The following is an 18691-nucleotide window of genomic DNA, read 5'->3' as shown; positions in this document are numbered from 1 at the left end:
CTCTCTGCAGATACTGGAGGTGGTTCAGTGCTGTTGCTAGGCACTTGGCCTGGCCAGTGTACCCTGCCAGAACACTCATTCAATGCTATATAAAAATAACTCTCAACAGGACATTATTAAAGCAGCAACTAACTAAATAATTACGCAATTGTATGTAAAACTGCTCCTACCACCTCAATTATTGACTGAGAAGTAAAAACAAAATAAATTTCCCTTGCTTAATAACATCATCCTCGGGCAGTAGACTTTTCAGAGCCATTGCTAGCAGAAGGGAAATCACCTAATAAATATTGCAGTCTGCAGCCCTGCATCTCCCACAGTTCTGAGGCACATCGGAAGTAGTCAGCAATGTAATCAGATAGGGAGGGAAGAAGAAAAAAAACAAACCACAAAATGTATCCTATTAGAAATTTATTTTGGGACTACCTCATTCAGTACCTTCTTCCCTAAGGATGCCTCTGCAGTGGAATCGAAACCTACTGTGTAGATTTGATAAATGTACTGTGTGAGGATCATGATGCTGCTCTGCAAATTTTTTCAAATGAGGCTCAAACATTCTCAACCAACAGTGCCACTGGGGACCTTGTAGAGGAAGCCCAGATTCCTTCTGGGAACATTTTCTTGATATTTTGTGTGCCATCTGTGGCAAGATTTTAACATTTTGTTTGCAGCAACTTTGAGGCTCTATGACCCTGGTATTTTGGATGGAATGAGACTAACAGAATCCAATAGGCATGTGTACACTACATGCTGGAGATTTTGCTCTAGAGAGCTATGAACATTTGTTTATACCACAACCTTTCCAATGACTGCTGACTACTGAGATACGGAACAGAACAAAAAACAAAACAAACACACACTTTGGGCAGAAATATTTCTGGAGTTCTAATGATATCATTTTCCTTAAGAGAAGTGCATCATAGATTCTTATATATTTAGAAGTGCTAATTCTGAATCCCTGCATTTTGAAGGGAATGACAAGTAGAAAAGCAGTATGCAATCTTGTCTAATTTAGCCATTATGATTAACCTTGACATCTGTCATAACCTATTCCCAGATTTGGACCTTAGCGTCCAAAATATGGGGGTTAGCATGAAAACCTCCAAGCTTAGTTACCAGCTTGGACTGGTAAAGCTGCCACCACCCAAAAAATTTGAGTGTTTTGGGGCACTCTCATAGACTCATAGGTCAGAAGGGACCAATCTGATCATCCAGTCTGACCTCCCGCACAAGGCAGGCCACAGAACCCCACCCATCCAATTTTATAACAACCCCTATCCCAGGATCGAGTTATTGAAATCTTCAAAATTGGTTTGAAGACCTCAAGCTGCAGAGAAACCACCAGCAAGCGACCCGTGCCCCACGCTGCAGGGGAAGGCGAAAAACCTCCAGGGCCCCTGCCAATCCGCCCTGGAGGAAAATTCCTTCCCGACCCCAAATATGGCGATCAGCTAAACCCTGAGCATGTGGGCAAGACTCACCAGCCAGCACCCAAGAAGGAATTCTCTGCAGTAACTCAGTTCCCATGCCATCCAACATCTCCCCGCAGATCATTGAGCAGACCTATCTGGTGGTAATCCAAGATCAATTGCCCAAATTAACAATCCTATCATAACATCCCCTCCATATACTTATCAAGCTTTGTCTTAAAGCCAGGAAAGTCTTTTGCCCCCACTACTTCCCTCGGAAGGCTGTTCCAGAACTTCACTCCCCTAATGGTTAGAAACCTTCGTCTAATTTCAAGTCTAAACTTCCTAATATCCAGTTTATACCCATTCGTCCTCGTGCCTACATTAGTACTAAACTTAAATAATTCCTCTCCCTCCCTAACGTTAACCCCCCTGATATATTTATATAGAGCAAGCATATCCCCCCGCAGCCTTCTTTTGGCCAGGCTAAACAAGCCAAGCTCTTTGAGTCTCCTTTCATAAGGCAGTTTTTCCATTCCTCGGATCATCCTTGTAGCCCGTCTCTGAACCTGTTCCAGTTTGAATTCATCCTTCTTGAACATGGGACACCAGAACTGCACACAGTCCCCCAAAAAACCTTCCCTGGGGACCCCAAGACCCAAATTCCTTGAGTCTCACAACAAAGGGGAATAAACCATTTCCCTTCCCCCTTCCAGGTGTTCCCTCCCTATTTCCAGGCCTGGAAACAGAAGTACTTCCCTCTTCACCCAGAGGGAATACAAAGTCAGGCTAGTAAATCTAACACACACAGATTTCCCCCTGACTTCTTCCTCCCACCAATTCCCTGGTGAGCACAGACTCAGTTCCCTGGAGTTCCCCACTAAAGAAAAACTCCAACAGGTATTAAAAAGAAAGCTTTATGTAAAAAGAAAGAAAAATACATAAAAATAGTCTCTCTGTATTAAGGTGACAATACAGGATCATTTGCTTAAAAGAAATATGAATAAACAGCCTTATTCAAAAAGAATACAATTCAAAACATTCCAGCAACTACACCATGTAAATACAAAAGAAAAAAACAATAACCCCTATTGTTTTATGATCTCTGTACTCACAACTTGGAAACAGAAGATTAGAAAGCAGGAAACAGAAAAATCCTTCCCATAGCCGAGAGGGACAGATTCAAGACCAAAAAACAAAGGACTCACACACAAACTTCCCTCCACCCAGATTTGAAAAAGTCTTGTTTCCTGATTGGTCCTCTGGTCAGGTGTTTCAGGTTACTTCTTTCCAGATGTAAGAGACATTAACCCTTAGCTATCTGTTTATGACAACATCTAAAGCTATTCAGTTGAGGAATACAAAGTATGGGCATAAAGAATACTGCTAGGACTGGTACCTCTCTTTCTATGGTGCTTGGCTGTAAGACTCCATCCAAATCATCCTGGATAAACTTTAGTGTAACTGGGATTGTCAGATGTGCTCCACATCAATATAGTTTTCTGGTTGAGTTCTGTTGGGATATCAATAGTGAATCAACGAGACTAACAGAAAATCCTTCCAGATTTCTATTTCTCTTTGAATACTCTGGCTAATAACTGCATGTGGTCCAGGTCCAGATGAATAAAGGCTTCCTCTTTCAGGAGATATAGTCTATTCTGCACGTGCAGTGGAATCTCTTTAGCTGTTTCTATCAGGTCCAAAAAATCTCTCTGCTGAGTGAGTGAAGGACTAGAAGGATGATCCTTAGTGCTCATTTCTTCTTCTATTTCAGCAAATCTTTTACACGTGCACAAGATTCTCTCTGCCTGGGACATTATTTCCATTACTTGTAAGAGATGTTTCAACCTCTGGTTACTTCCTGATTGTGGAAAGGATATGAATTCATGCTTCAGATCGTAACACAATAGTGTTTATTCAATTTGGTTTAGGAGGAAAATTTCTCTGTAGGAAGATTATTGCCTAATTGCTTACTACAGGGTTTCAGGAAACTCCTTCCAGAGTGGCTAGTTCTAGCCACTGTCAGAGACAGCAAACTGGCCACTGATGTTATTTTTCATGTTCTTGTTCAGATTCACACAATAGTGTTGCTTAATGAACCAAAAGGATATGTTGTCTGAGATTGTGGGAAATCCTATGGCACAAACTGTGAACTTAAGAAAGTTGATGCTTTCCCATAATCCCTAAGTTATCTCTTCTTCTAGTCGTGCAACCCAACTAAAAATGTTTGCTTCCATAGTGACTACGCAAGGGTGAAGAATGAACGCTGGATTGGCAATCAGCACTTTCCTTACACTTTTCTGCCCCACAAATGAATATTCAGACTTGATTTGGGAATTATATGATTCTGCATTGTAATTTGGTGATAGTAGGAATGAGGTACAAAATAAAAGCAAAAATTAAAATACTATTATCTGTTACCCTTATAAATACAAGGCATATTTAGATTTTTTTCTTAAGCAATTAAGATATTCCTTAATAATATAAATTCCAAATTAAATCCATAACCCAATTTTGCATTATGTTATAAAATAAAAATATCCCAGCCACGTATTATATTTTAATTTATGTAAGTAAAATAATAATGGCGTGGACTTGTATTATACTCTGACTACACTCTCTTAATATAGTGTAATAAAAATAAATTATGACTGAGTTTAATCAAAACATTAAACACATGAATACGCTTGTTAATTTTCAGTATTAGCAAGTAAGATATATGGAATGGAAAGCTATGTTTCACTTTTCAAAACTAAAACTATATCTAAGCATGTTCACTAAACCTCGTTAGTAAGAAATTGTGCTCTACTTAGCTTCAACAGTATAATTCCTATTTCCCAGAGATTTCCTTCATCTGTGGATATAGCAAAGGCATCTCTTCTCATTTTCATATGATTCTGACATTGTCATCTACTAAGGTTTCCATACAGAAAGTCTCACTCCCATTACAGAACCCTGCCATTCAGACTGCTATAAGCACCCAGTCTTTACTAGGATCCCAGACCACAGAAGCAGAACATATCATGAAGATTAAAATCCTAGAGATGAAGCAGGACCACAATTTTGCGGTGGTGACCCTACAGTGAATCTAATGAAGAGCTCCCTGCTTCCCACAAGACAGATAGCTCACTTGGAAGTGGGCTTAGACATTTTAATAGGAGAGATTCCACATGAGGCATTTCCAGAGGTTTCTGGTAAAGTTACAGAACCATCTCAAACTGAATTCAGGATTAGGGTCCTAGTGTTAAGCCAGGACTTGAGGTTATTGAAACAAAGAATGAGTCTGAGGAGCATTTTCATGGGTATATCTATTCATCCTCCAGTTCCTGAGGTACTCATGATGGATGTCAGTCTTCAGGGATGGGGATCACACTTAGGGGGAAAAAAACAGCATCTGAGATTGTGGGACTATTCATGCAACAAGAAAAGAAACAAAGGATCAGCTTTCTACAGCTCAAAGCAGTCAACTCTGCCTTTGAAATGTCCAAAGTTACATCATGAATGACTAGTCCAGTCTAATGTCTCCAACAACTGAGAAATTTATCTCAATAACGAGAGGTGAGAAACTCAAGTTCCAGCACTCTATTCACAGGTGATGGAGATAATTTCCTGGGAAGATGTAAACTAGTTTCCATCAGAGTGGTTCATATAAAGGGAATACTAAACCAGATGGAGGTCTAGTTCAGCAGGCAATCCATAAAGAAATCAGAATGGAACCTGAACCAGAATATATTCAGTCTAATTACAAACAGATTCAGCCACCTGAAAGTGGACCCATTTGGCACAGAAAAGCTAGACCAATATTTCACAAGAGATGCAGATTCCAATCTCTAGACACAGAAGCCTTTGCCCACAGATGGCCCAAAACTCTGCTCTATGCATTCCCACCCCTTGTTTTGTTAAGGAAGGTGTGGTGGGTTTTTTTTGTTTGTTTTTTAAAGGTAAGAACTAGCAGATGTGTCACTATTAGCACTTACATGACTGAGATGGTTTTTGGACCTAACTTACTGGGCATGGAGATGGGACATACCATGAGCCCATTCTCCATGCAGATCTGGACCATCTACTAATGACCACATCGATATGGAAAAGGAACTCCTAAACACTATATGCAGGGACGTGCACGAGGAGGGAGGGCAAACAGGCCCCTCCCAATAATAGTCAGGGGCAGAGAACTCTTCCAGACCCAGGGCCACAGCAGGGAGAGCAAGCACCTACGGACCCGGCAGGAGCTGACAACTGTTCCGGCTCTGCGGTGGGGTTGGGTGGGAGGGAAGTGTACACTCCTCTGACCCCAGGCTGTGGTGGGGGGGCACAGAACATATCCCCCTAAAGGGGGTCAAATTTCAATTCCTGTGCACGCACCTGACTATATGATTTTCTCTAATGATAGTAAATATTCTTCTGGCTTCTAGATAGATTTCCGCTCTAAAGAAGTATTCCACTATTTGGTCACAATTCATCACATAGTTCAAGAATCCCAGAGTCCCAAGCATTCCAATTATCCTAATCTTGCTCTACAAAGGTTTGGACGCAGAGTTTTGGCCCAGCACTTTAGTGTATTAGGTTTCTACCCTCAGCAGTGTCCTATATGGAAAATCCTCTGGCTCCTTAGTTTCAAGATTTCTCAGGTCTATTAGGCTAACGCTTTTTCCCCAAAGTGAGATTGGCTCTTAGTGCTTCAAGGGCTTATAGTTCCCCTTTGAACCTTTGACACCTGTCACTCTCTTTAACTTGTTCATCAAAACTTGTTGCCATCACCTTAGCCAGGAGAGTTTCAGAGATTGCAGCATTATCCATGCAACTCCATACTGCATTTTCTATAAGGATAAAATTGTTTTCATAGAGTCCTTTGTACCGAAAGTGAACACATTTCATGTTTCAAAGAAAATAATCTTTCCTTAGTTCTATTTAAATCCCTGAATCCTACAGTGAAAAGATGACATAATCTGTTTATTTGTAAAGATCTAGCTAAAGTGTACTGAATCAAACAAGATCAGGATCAATGTTTGTCTCTATTCACCCAAGGTCTAGGCCTCAAAGCATCTAAACAATCTCTGGCAAAATGAATCAAATTATGCTCCTTGTGGAGACATACAAGGAGTCAGGCAGGACTGTTCTTCAGGGAAATAAAAACTCACTCTACAAGATCCTTAGGAGGTCGAGGCAGTGTGCCTCATATAGCCAGGGTAGGAGCTAAGGGTACAAAGCACAAGCACAGCCTCTTATGAGTACTGCTAGGCAAAATTCTCCAACTCTGGTGCACCGGGCATGCACATACCTACATGGAATACATGGCTGCATCTATTTGAAGAAATATAAAATAAGGTTGTGGAAGAACCACTAGCAAAATTAAAGTGTGATGCAACTATTGTCACCAAAAAACTATAGTGGTTTGAGGTTTACTTTGCTGTTCTCATTTCAGGCAAAACTTAGTCGGACTTCCTTAATTTATATTAAATTCAAAGGAGCAAATTTTGAGTGAATTAAGACTGCAGATTGTCCCTATTTAAACATTTGGGGAAAAAATGTATTTCTATAGAGATTTAACAGTAAAATAAAAAAGCATTCTGTAATACTTTCATTAATGCCTAAAATACTACAATAAATACTGTCATATGAATAATATGACATTAATGTTGGACAGTGCTGGAAATGAGGAGGAGGGTATAGGTGATGATACCTCTCCACCTCACTACTTCTGCCAGCTGTAAACTGGAAAAAGCTGGAGCATACCATAACTTCTGAGGGGTACACAAACACTTGCTTTCCAATTCAAGCACTCCTGATGGGGCTAGGCTCACCTTTAATATCCCAGAAATAAAGGATGTATCTACTATACAAGATACAGAACTACTTAAAAAATAAACTATGGAGACAGGTCACCCACTCTTATTCATGCTAGTAGTTCCTGATTCAACTAATCCCACTGAAACTAATGGCAGTGCTCATGGAGCACAGTATATTCCAATGTGAGTAAAAGAGTAATAACATTGAGCCCTATGTTAATACAACATCAGGGTGACTCACTTATACATAAAAGATGTTAGAAAATGCAAAAATTAAGGTTTTCACAGTAACAGTATGTACATGGGAGCCCCAATCCTGGTCTGTGTCCTAGCTGTGCTGAGCACAACTTAGGATGGGAAATGCAAGTTCCTGAGGTAAAGCAGAGTACATCTCTCAATACTCTGCTCAGCGCTGGTTATTCACTGTCTACCCACAACCAGGGATTACTGGATGCAGCAATGCCATAGACACAAGTATGCTAGGTTCTGTGAGCAATCTCCATCTCTCTCCACCCGCAGACTTTCTGGATACTTTGCACCTCCAGAGAAGCATAAGGAAAACTGAAAGGGGCCAAGTTCTGGTACAGGATGTATATTTATATTTAAATAATCTAATTAATAAACAAAAATATATATGCATTGTAGCTGAGTTAATGTTACTGGATAAATTTAGAGCTTTTGCATTTCCTGAACATTTAGTTTTGAAATATGTAAAGTTAAGTGCTACAATAACAAAAGCAGATTTTTATGGGGGGTGGAGAGTGTTTGTTTTTTGGGAGGATCTTTTGCATTAAATTTTTTTCTTATTTTCTAAGGAAATGGAAAGATGCAGCTGTCCATTTATGCTAGTCTGCAAGTGGTCCAAATTAGCACATGGTTCACTGAAACAAAGTGGGTGGCAGGGAGGAGAGAGTTCCCACTTCTATTGTTATTGTTTAGCTGCTGAATTTGTCTTCAAAGCTAGATTCACAAGGCAGCATGTCTGAAAAAGCAACACACGAAGGCAACATAAAAGGACAAATATAATTTGCATTTTTGGAAGACTGCTGTGTGTTTTAATGACACATTTACATTTCTCATTTGCACTGTGCTGTAACAAACAAGAAGGTAGGGATACATCAGGCTCTGTTAAAATCTTAGCAGATACCTAGACCCATCAGATATTTCAATACTTATAATATTTTTTAATTTAAAATTTTCTGCATACCTAGCAGTCTATTACGCAGTAAGGACTATTTCCAAATAGTTTTGAAGTATGCTTTCTTTTGTCTTTCTCTCCATCCCAACCCCCATCCCACTCATTGCTAAAGTCTTTCTGGGTCAGAAATACCATAAAAGATTAAAAGGGATTTTGTTTTATTTTTTCCCCAATCTCCAGTAAATCTAAAATAGCTGAATGGACTTTTCCTAAATATTTCTAAATAACCAAATCAACCTCATTCAGCAGCCAAATGAGTCAAGCTGCAGTTAAATTTCTATATAACCTAACTATAACTATAACTTATAATAGACATATCAGAATGAGAAATGATAGCACTGTGTCTTAGGAAATCAGCCATTGTGTTTTAGCAGAGGAATGGTTTGCTTGTTTCACAGTATTTATATATAAAAATAATTCCTCTTAAACATAGAATCTGAAACATGAACACCTACATTTAGAAATATCCATGCATACCTGATTTGGATAATGACACAGAAAGCACACTTATAAAGTCTGTGGATGGTATCAAGTTCGGAGGGGTTTCAAGCACTTTGGAGGACAGGATTAGAGTTAGGGTTAGGGAGAGAATGATCAACTGCACAAATACAAAATGAGAAAGGAGTACTGCAGAAAAGGATCTGGGGCTATAGTGGATCACAAACTAAATATGAGTCAACAATGTAATACTGTTGCAAAAAAAAAATCATCATTCTGGGATGTATTAGCAGAGTGTTGTAAGCAAGACATGAGAAAATTCTTCCACTCTATTCAGCACTGATAAGTCCAGAGGAGAGCAGTCAAAATGATTAACGGTCTAGATAGCATGATCTATGAGGAAAGATTGGAAACACTGGGTTTGTTTAGTTTGGAGAAGAGAAAACTAAGTGTGGGCATGATAACAATCTTCATGTATGTAAAAGGTTGTTATGAAGAGAGTGATCAATTGTTCTCCTTACCCACTGAGGACATGACGAGAAGTAATGGGCTTAAACTGCAGCAAAGGAGGTTTAGGTTAGACATTAGGAAAATCTTCTGAACTGGAAGGACAGTTAAGCGTGGGAACAAATTACCTAGGGAAACTGTGGAATCTCTGTCATTGGAGGTTTTTAAGAACTTATTAGAAAAACACCTGTCACAAATGATCTAGATAATATTTAGTCCTGCCTCAGTGCAGAGGACTGGACTAGATTTATCGAGCTCCCTTCTAGTCCTATGATTCAATTTAGCCATTTTGTTTATGAATAAGAACTAATGGAGAATTACTGATTCATTAATCTACAGGCAGATACATAAGACCCTGATTTGGTAAATCTAAACTTTGGTTGATTTAAAGAGACTATCCAAAGAGTACAACCATATATATATATATATATATAATTCCATATATCAATATTTTATTTGTTTTACTTACATATCTATGTGACCCATCATATTCACACCTCTCTATTTTTCCCAGGCTGCCATCTGAAAAGTAGAGTTTCTCTGCACTGTGATCAATGGTAAGTCCATTTGGTGTGAGGAGATCAGTACTGATAATAACCTGTGCATTTTTCCCAGAAAGGGTAGATCTCATGATGCTTGGATGCTGCTCATTCCAGTTAGTCCAAAACATTAAACTGTATTAACATCAAAATAATAATAAAAAAGCTTTAAGCTAAACTAGTTATTTTAATTCCTATGTTAGTTCTACTTATAAATTAAGAATCTGAAAAAAAAACATGTATCTTCAAATATAGTTATAGTTTATTTAGTATTTTCAATTAAATTATAACAAAGATCAATTATTGCAGTTTATCCTGTTTTAATGAGTGATCTGTGATTCTTATGATCTAATATTTTAAATAGTGCAGTGTTCTCTAAATTATGTAAATCAATTATTTGTAACAACAGAAAACAAGTATGACAGTCAATAATTTTCAAATTATAATAGATCCTTGACTCATATGCGAGCATTTACTTTTTGTCTTCCCACAAATCTTTTGAGTTTTTATCCTCAATTCTGTCACCTGTTTTTTGTTTTTTTTTCTAAACCAGGGAAAATCCATCAACCCAGGACCCTCCTCACGTCACTTATGCCTTGTAGTGAGAGACATGCTACAAGGAGAGTAGATGCTGAAATACCGCAAATGAGGTCTCTAGGGTCTGCTTACTCAGACTTTAGTGGATGATGTATATTTCACAAGAAGAACATATCTCCCAGTTTAAATAAAGTTACTTCAGAGTCTGTGCTAGATTACTGACTGATATGACTTAGGTTTTAATGTGCCATAAGAGAAATTCAATTATATATATATTGATTTGACTCTCAATGGTACATGCCTTTCTAAGACACAGTAATTTTTTAAAAATTCTACCTTTCCAAGTCTAAATTTAGGCACCCATTTGCCCTGTGACTAGGACATTTGCATGGGCACATATACTACTAAGACAAGAAACTGAAGTTTTATTTTAAGACTGTAAAATATTTGTATTTCCAGTTTTTACTTAAGAAGTTTGAACTGTATATTACAGAAGTGAACAGCTCAATGGAGAATACTTATCCTTTCTGTTCTACCGTAAATATTTCAGGCAGGTTTTCTTATTTTTTCAAACATCAGCTTGAAGAGTTTTTGGTGAAGCATAGTAAAAAAACATTTGAGCATGATCGTCTATCTAAAAGATTATTTGTATTAAATGAGACACTTTAGGTTTTCTGGAACTGTTTTCAAAAATAAAAGCATGCAATTTGGCTCCTGAGACCATATTTAGGCATCTGTCTGATCTTCAAAAGCGCTGAGTACCAGTTTTCACTTACATGAACGGGAGATGCTCGATGCTCAGCACTTTTGAAAATTCAAAAACCAGTAATATAGATGTGGTACATACTTTTGGCATTCATCAAGTGCTAAGACATGTGGATGATCATCTTCACACATTGTTATTACTGCTTCCCTGTTGAAAGCTCCTCGTCGTTTCTGGTCAACTGTGTGTCTTGTGATAGATGATGTAGTAGAGCTGGTCCAATAGAGAGTATCCCAAGCTCTATGATAGGCAAGTCCTTCCACAGAACCTACATCTGATAAAAACAATTACAAAGAAAACAAATTACTTCTTGCTAGCAATGAAGAGGAACTTTTTTTCCAAATAGCACTTGTTGAATAACACAGTGGTTCAGATATTTTAGCGCTTCACATGTCCCACTTTTTTTATTCCAACATCACACATTGAGATCCAGAGAGATTAAATGATGTATCTTAGGTCACAAACAAAGTCTGTGGTGGAGCTGGGCTTGAAATCCAGATCTCTTGTGTCCCATGATAGTGTGTTAAACAGAAGATAATTTCCCCCCTCTACACGGTCATTCCTCTCTTATCTTATCTTAGTAACTTTCAAACTAAAAATGTTGTCAGTATCTTTAAGCTTCTTTCTTTCTTTCTTTCTTTCTTTCTTTCTTTCTCCAAGAAACACTCTCTCTGTCCCAAATTATTTTAAAGTTTCCTATCACTCAGATGCAAACAAATGACACAATAGGGAGATGGTGGAACTGCAACAACTTACCAGGGAAGGAAATAAAGAATGGATTTATCTAACTTTTCATCTAACTCACAACATCCATGATTCACAGGAAACTTCAGTTAAGTCCCTTCCTGTTCCCATTGTTTACTTATGACCTGATTTTAAGATTCACTGTGCACTCACCATTTCCACTGAAAGCTATGGAGAACTTATAAAAATCAATCCATTCAACATTTCATCATCAGTTTAAAGAAAATAAAGGAAAACCATGGAAGAATATACAAATATCATCTGGTGCTAAACATATACGATATAGAACTCCTGTGAACTGTTAAATCCCTTAATATAATGTTTTTAGTACAATACTGGCAGCCAATATTTAAAAAATGGGGACCTTTTATGCAACAAGTTGTCAAGTGAAAGTCTACAACTGATACTGAAGGCAGCGTAAGTTCACTTTCCCACCCGCTAATAATACTTATTATTAAACAGTATCTGAGTACATATTTTTAAATTTAGATATCCATTTGCATTACATGGATGAGAGATTTCTTTTTTCCAATGTTAACTGATTGTTTGTTTCCATATCTGAAAATGTTTAGAAAAAACCTTCTGCATCAAAATACATCTTTTTTTTTAAAAGAAGCTACTGTACTGTGCTCTATCATCCTACGTGAAAAATGTGAGGAAGAAACAAAAGCAAATGAAATTAATAGCCAGCTAAGGAATACCTTTAATACTGTCAAGAAAAGATAAATTGCAGACTACCGATTCCTATAAATAAAAGTGACACTGGCAGAAACTGGAGTAATTATTTCTTACTATTGTATTCCCAATCACTTAGGCAACATAACTGATACTCTGATTGTTTTATCTATTTAGTGTTTAACACAAAAAACAGATTTAGGCAGAAAGTTAGATGCAACACATTACATTTCTAGATTTTTCTTCAACGGTTCATTTTATAATATGCAGTATTTATTATCTTGATTATTATTGTTTATATTTGGCATTGAGGAAGGTATTATTTTCATGCTACAAGTAATATATAGAGAACAGACACTCATCAAAGTAAGTTAATTTACTTTATCTACAGTAGTTCATAAACACAAGGCAACAAAACCATATTTGCTATGAATGTGTCACTTTCACTGATGCATACAACATTTTTTCAAAAGTCTCCAGAGGTGATCCTGGCAGTTACAGGCCAGAAAGCTTATATTCAGTACCAGGCAAAGTTGTTGAAACTATAGTCAAGAACGGAATTATCAGACACATAGATGAACAATGTATGTTGGGGAAGAGTCACTGTGGCTTTTGTAAAGGGAAATCATACTCAGATTTCTATTAGAATTCTCTGAGAGTGTCAACAAGCATGTGGACAAGGATGATCCAGTTGAGATAGTATACTTGGACTTTCAGAAAGCATTTGACACTGATCCATACAAAAAGGCTCTTAAGCAAAATAAGCATTTATGAGATATGATGGAAGGTCCTTTCATGGATCAATAACTGGTTAAAAGACAGGAAACAAAGGATAAGTGAGAAATAATGGTCAGTTTTCACAGTGGGGAGAGGTAAACAGCAGGGTCCCCCAAGGATCTATACTGTTCAACGTATTCATAAATGATCCTGAAAAGGGAGTAAACAGTGAGGAAGCAACGTTTGCTGATGATACAAAATTACTCAAGATAGTTAAGTTCAAAGTTGATAGTGAACAGTTACAAAGGGATCTCACAAAATTGAGTAACTGGACAAAAATTTGACAGAGGAAATTCAATGTTGATAAGTGCAAAGTAATGCACATTGGAAAACATAATCCCAACTATACATACAAAACGAGGAGGTCTAAATTAGCTGTTACCAGTCAAGAAAGAAATGTTGCATCATCATGGGTAGTTTTCAGAAAACATCTGCTCAACATACACCACATCAGTCAAAAAAACCCTAACAAAATGTTAGGAACCATTAAGAAACGGATAGATAATAAGAAAAAAAATGTCATAATGTCACCACGTAAATCTCTGGTACACCCACACCTTGAATACTGCATGCAGTTTGTGTCACCTCATCTCAAAACAGATATATTAGAATTGGAAAAAGTACAGAGAAGGGCAACAAAATTATCAAGGATAGGGAATTGCTTCAATATGAGGAACAATTAAAATACTGTGACTGTTCAGCTTAGAAAAGCAGCAAAGAGTCCTGTGGCACCTTATAGACTAACAGACGTTTTGAAGCATGAGCTTTCATGGGTGAATACCCACTTCATCAGATGCATGTGACGAAGTGGGTATTCACCCACAAAAGCTCATGCTCCAAAATGTCTGTTAGTCTATAAGGTGCCACAGGACTCTCTGCTGCTTTTACAGATCCAGACTAACACGGCTACCCCTCTGATACTCATAGACTCATAGGTCAGAAGGGACCAATATGATCATCTAGTCTGACCTCCTGCACAAGGCAGGCCACAGAACCCTACCCATCCACTTTTATACAACCCCTAATCCAGGACTGAGTTATTGAAATCCTCAAAACTGGTTTGAAGACCTCAAACTGCAGAGAATCCACCAGCAAGCGACCCATGCCCCACGCTGCAGACCCATGGGGTGACCCATGCCCCAAACCTCATCAGAGACAGGACTCAAACATCAAAGAGATTACTAGAAAGAGAAAATTAGCAAAAAAGAAATTTTTTCATTCTTCTGAATAACATCTCCACTAATCTTCACTGATTGGAAGAACATGCAGTGATAAGAGAGATGGAAAAATACAGGGGTGGATTTTAGGAGAAAAATCCCTAAGAAAAATCCAGAGGAGCACATAGGGAAAAGACTACTGATTGAAGCACCTTCCACCAAAAGTAGATGTCTGAATGTACATGAAGGTTGGGCTTGTCTTTGGTGATTTGGTTTCTTGAGGTTGTGTATGCTTTTGCTATAAAACAACAAATCTGTCTGATAAAAGAAGTGATAGAAGAATTTTTATGTTTGTATTTTGAGTAAAAGAAAAAACAGAATTTATTTCTGTACTGTTTATTTCAATTTAGTAGGATCCTCTCAAAAGCTAGGCTCTCAGGTGTAAATTGATAGATTTTGGATACCAAAACAGGCCTTTAGACAAAAGGTCCTTTCTTGGAGGTACAGGTAGTTTAGGAAGTTGGATATCTAATGTCTTCCCAATCAGTTAAATAAATTACTCTCTCTAAAATTTTGTTCTTTCCAATATATTGAAATTTCTCTGAACTACAGGAATGGGTGGAAGACACCACTTTTCAGAAACAATTTATGACCACTGGTTTGTGAGCATAGATTTTACCCCAAGAGAGGAAGGGACTTAACTATTGTTTTTGGTAAATCATGGATTTTGTGAATTAGATGGAAAGTAACCTTATGCACAGGTGAAATGAAATGAAATTGTCTATTAAAGCTATAGGTAGCTGGTACCAATCAGAAAAGTCCAAAGGTTTCTCTACTTCATGACAGGGACCAGCCCTGCAGGTAGGTGGTCTCAAGAATGTACCCTGAAGCCACCTTTGTGCCCTGCCTACCCCGACAAAAACTAATCAGACAAGGCAGTTCTGCAGAAACTCAGAATAGGGGCCTATGAATTTTAACATACAAAGATGATATGCAGTACAAATAGTTATCAAATAAAAGTTATTCAAGTGTTAAAACAAAGACTCCTAGAAAGCTATGCCATGGTGCCATTTATGGAAATATGCAATATGTTTTAATGTAACACAAAGACTACAGCTGGTGAAAAAAATCTTACCATATTTGTAAACGATATGATCGAAATGGCAAAGAACCAATGAGACAGTGATGAGAATGTTTCATCTGAAGGAGGGTAGATTTCATACAGTGTTAACAGAAAAAAAGAAAGAAACATCAATATAAAGATGATACCAAGAGACCATTACTAGCAGGATTTTGAACAAAATGATGTTCATCTTTGAACAAAAGATGATCATATATGGAGAAAAAAGAACTCCTGAAGAAATCTCAGCAACAGATTATCCTATTGATATAGCCTGCAATCAAAGAACCTCCAGTGAAGTTTTTCAGCTAACCAATTTTAGGAAATTAGCCACTCAAGACAACTATCTTGAGGGAAGAAGCGATGGTTAAGGGTTAATGTCTCTTTTACCTGTAAAGGGTTAAGATGATCAGTGAACCTGGCTGACACCTGACCAAAGGACCAATGGGGGACAAGATACTTTCAAATCTTGGTGGAGGGAAGTCTTTGTTTGTGTTGTTTTTTCTGTTCGTTGTTCGTTCTTGGGGCTAAGAGGGACCAGACATACACCCAGACTTTCCCAATCTTTCTGAATCAGTCTTTCAGGTTTCAAAATTGTAAGTATAGCCAGGCAAGGCGGATTAGTCTTATGTTTGTTTTCTTAACTTGTAAATGTGTCTTTTTGCTGGAAGGATTTTTACCTCTGTTTGCTGTAACTTTGACTCTCAGGCTGGGGGTGAGGGGAGTCCCTCTAGTCTATATGAATCTAAATACCCTGCAAAGCATTTTCCATTCTGATTTTACAGAGATAAATTTTACCTTTTCTTTCTTTAATTAAAAGCTTTCTTTTTAAGAACCTGATTGATTTTTCCTTGTTTTAGAACCAAGGCATTGAGTCTAAACTCACCAGGAAGTGGTGGGGGGAAAGGAGGGTGGATGATTAATTCCTCCTTGTTTTAAGATCCAAGGAGTCTGGATCAGTGTGAAGCTTCCCAAGGCACAGGGAGGGGAAAGTCTGGGGGGAAAAGGAGGGGATGGTTAATTTCTCCTTGTTTTAGGACCCAAGGGGTTTGGGTCTTGGGTTCCCCAGGGAAGGTTTTGGGGGAACAGGAAGTGTGCCAAACACTATATTTTTGGCTGGTGGCAGCGTACCAAATTTAAGCTAGTAATTAAGCTTAGAAGTGATCATGCAGGTCCCCACTTTTTGAACGCTAAAGTTCAAAGTGGGGATAAAACCTTGACAGAAGCTCTCTCAAGAAAACATCAAACATTAGGCAGTCAAAAGTTAAGCCGAGAAAAAGTTCAGCTGACAAGTTTGTAGGTGAGAATTATGTTTACATAAGTATCACAAAGAGAGTTACTGAAATAATTATATTTTGCTTCTCTCAATAATAATCAAGTATTAGCACCTGGATGAATCTGATATGTTTGACTTAAAGACAAGAAATAGAAACTACTTATAGTACAAAAATTGTCTTAGCTACAGATCAATATCAAAAACATCTGGTGATCCTTATAAGTAGCATAGACTATAGTCTATTGATATTTGAGTAATATCCGTATTTGTCACCTTTTGTTTCATCAAGTTTTTACCCATGAAATGCAATGCCCTCTCATGACAAACATAAGGCACTCATATCTTTAAAAAGTTCAGTCCATTAAGTGCAAACCTATGGAGAAGGTGTTTTTAAGATAGTTATATGAGATCTATGTTAATCAAGTATTGATAAAATATTAATGATGTAAAATGCAGAATATTAACTTTTTATTTGATAAGTGATCAGTATTAAGTGAATGAGTAAATATTAACTATTAAATTACAATAAACTGTGTAAATTTTATCATCCGGCTCAATTGGTAGTGATCAACGGTTTGATGTCTAGTTGGCAGCCGGTATCAATCGGAGTGTCCCAGGGGTTGGTGCTGGGCCTGGTTTTGTTCAACATCTTCATTAATGATCTGGATGATGGGACGGATTGCACCCTCAGCAAGTTCACAAATGACACTAAGCTGAGAGGAGAGTAGATATACTGGAGGATAGGGATAGGGTTCAGAGTGACTTAGACAAATTGGAGGACTGGGCCAAAAGAAATCTGATAAGGTTCAACAAAGACAAGTGCAGAGTCCTTTATTTAGGACAGAAGAATCCCATGCACTGCTACAAGCTGGGTACCAACTGTTTAAGTGGTAGTTCTAGAGAAAAGGACCTGGGGATTACAGTAGATGCGAAGCTGGATATGAATCAATAGTATTCCCCGGTTGTCAAGAAGGCTAATGGCATACTGGACAGCATTAGTAGGAGTGTTGTCAGTAGATTGAGGGAAGGGATTGTTCCCTTCTATTCGGCACTGGTGAGGCACATCTGGAGTATTGCGTCCAGTTTTGGGGCCCCCACTACAGAAAGGTTGTGGACAAACTGGAGAGAGTCCAGTGGAGGACAACAAAAATGATTAGGGGGCTGGGGCACATGACTCATGAGGAGAGGCTGAGGGAACTGGGATTATTTAGTCTGCAGAAGAGTGAGGGGGGATTTGATAGCAGCCTTCAACTACTGAAGGGGGATTCCAAAGAGGACGGAGTTACGCTGTTCTCAGTGGTGGCAGATGACAGAACAAGGAGTAATTGTTTCAAGTTGTAGTGGGGAATGTCTAGGTTGGATATTAGGAGAAACTATTTCATTAGGAGGATGGTGAAGCACTGGAATGGATTATGTCGCGAGGTGGTGGAATCTCCATCATTAGAGGTTTTTAAGGCCCAGTTTCACACGCCCTGGCTGGGATGATTTAGTTGGGTTTGTCCTGTTTTGAGCAAGGGGTTGGACTAGATGACCTCCTGAGGTCTCTTCCAACCCTAATCTTCTATAATTCTATGATTATTCTTTCATCTTTAGGATACAGATAGCTGCCCAAAATTCAAGTAAGTCAATATTATAGTGTTGGGACTGACCCAGAGAAAATGATTTGATACACTGGCATTGCCAGTATCACATGTTAAAACTAAAACTAAAACCTTCAACTCCACTTTGAAATTATCAGGAACACTGATGTTATAATGATTAG

At 38.1% G+C, this 18691-nt stretch overlaps 1 protein-coding gene across 1 annotated transcript in view; it reads right to left on the bottom strand.

Annotated features, from left to right (window-relative positions):
• LRP1B (LDL receptor related protein 1B) overlaps positions 1–18691 on the bottom strand; it is an 875307-nt gene that overhangs the window by 295490 nt on the left and 561126 nt on the right. The window contains exons 40-41 of the mRNA XM_030580310.1: positions 11265–11454; positions 9811–10015 (exon numbers count right to left, since the gene is read on the bottom strand). Of these exons, the coding sequence (XP_030436170.1) occupies positions 9811–10015; positions 11265–11454 (395 nt within the window). The remainder of the gene's footprint in view (positions 1–9810; positions 10016–11264; positions 11455–18691) is intronic.

Source organism: Gopherus evgoodei, chromosome 11 (genome assembly GCF_007399415.2).
Source record: "Gopherus evgoodei ecotype Sinaloan lineage chromosome 11, rGopEvg1_v1.p, whole genome shotgun sequence".
In the NCBI taxonomy this organism is placed as follows: domain Eukaryota; kingdom Metazoa; phylum Chordata; order Testudines; family Testudinidae; genus Gopherus; species Gopherus evgoodei.
Note: the sequence above shows the minus strand (reverse complement) of the source record. Positions and strands in the feature narration are given on the sequence as shown.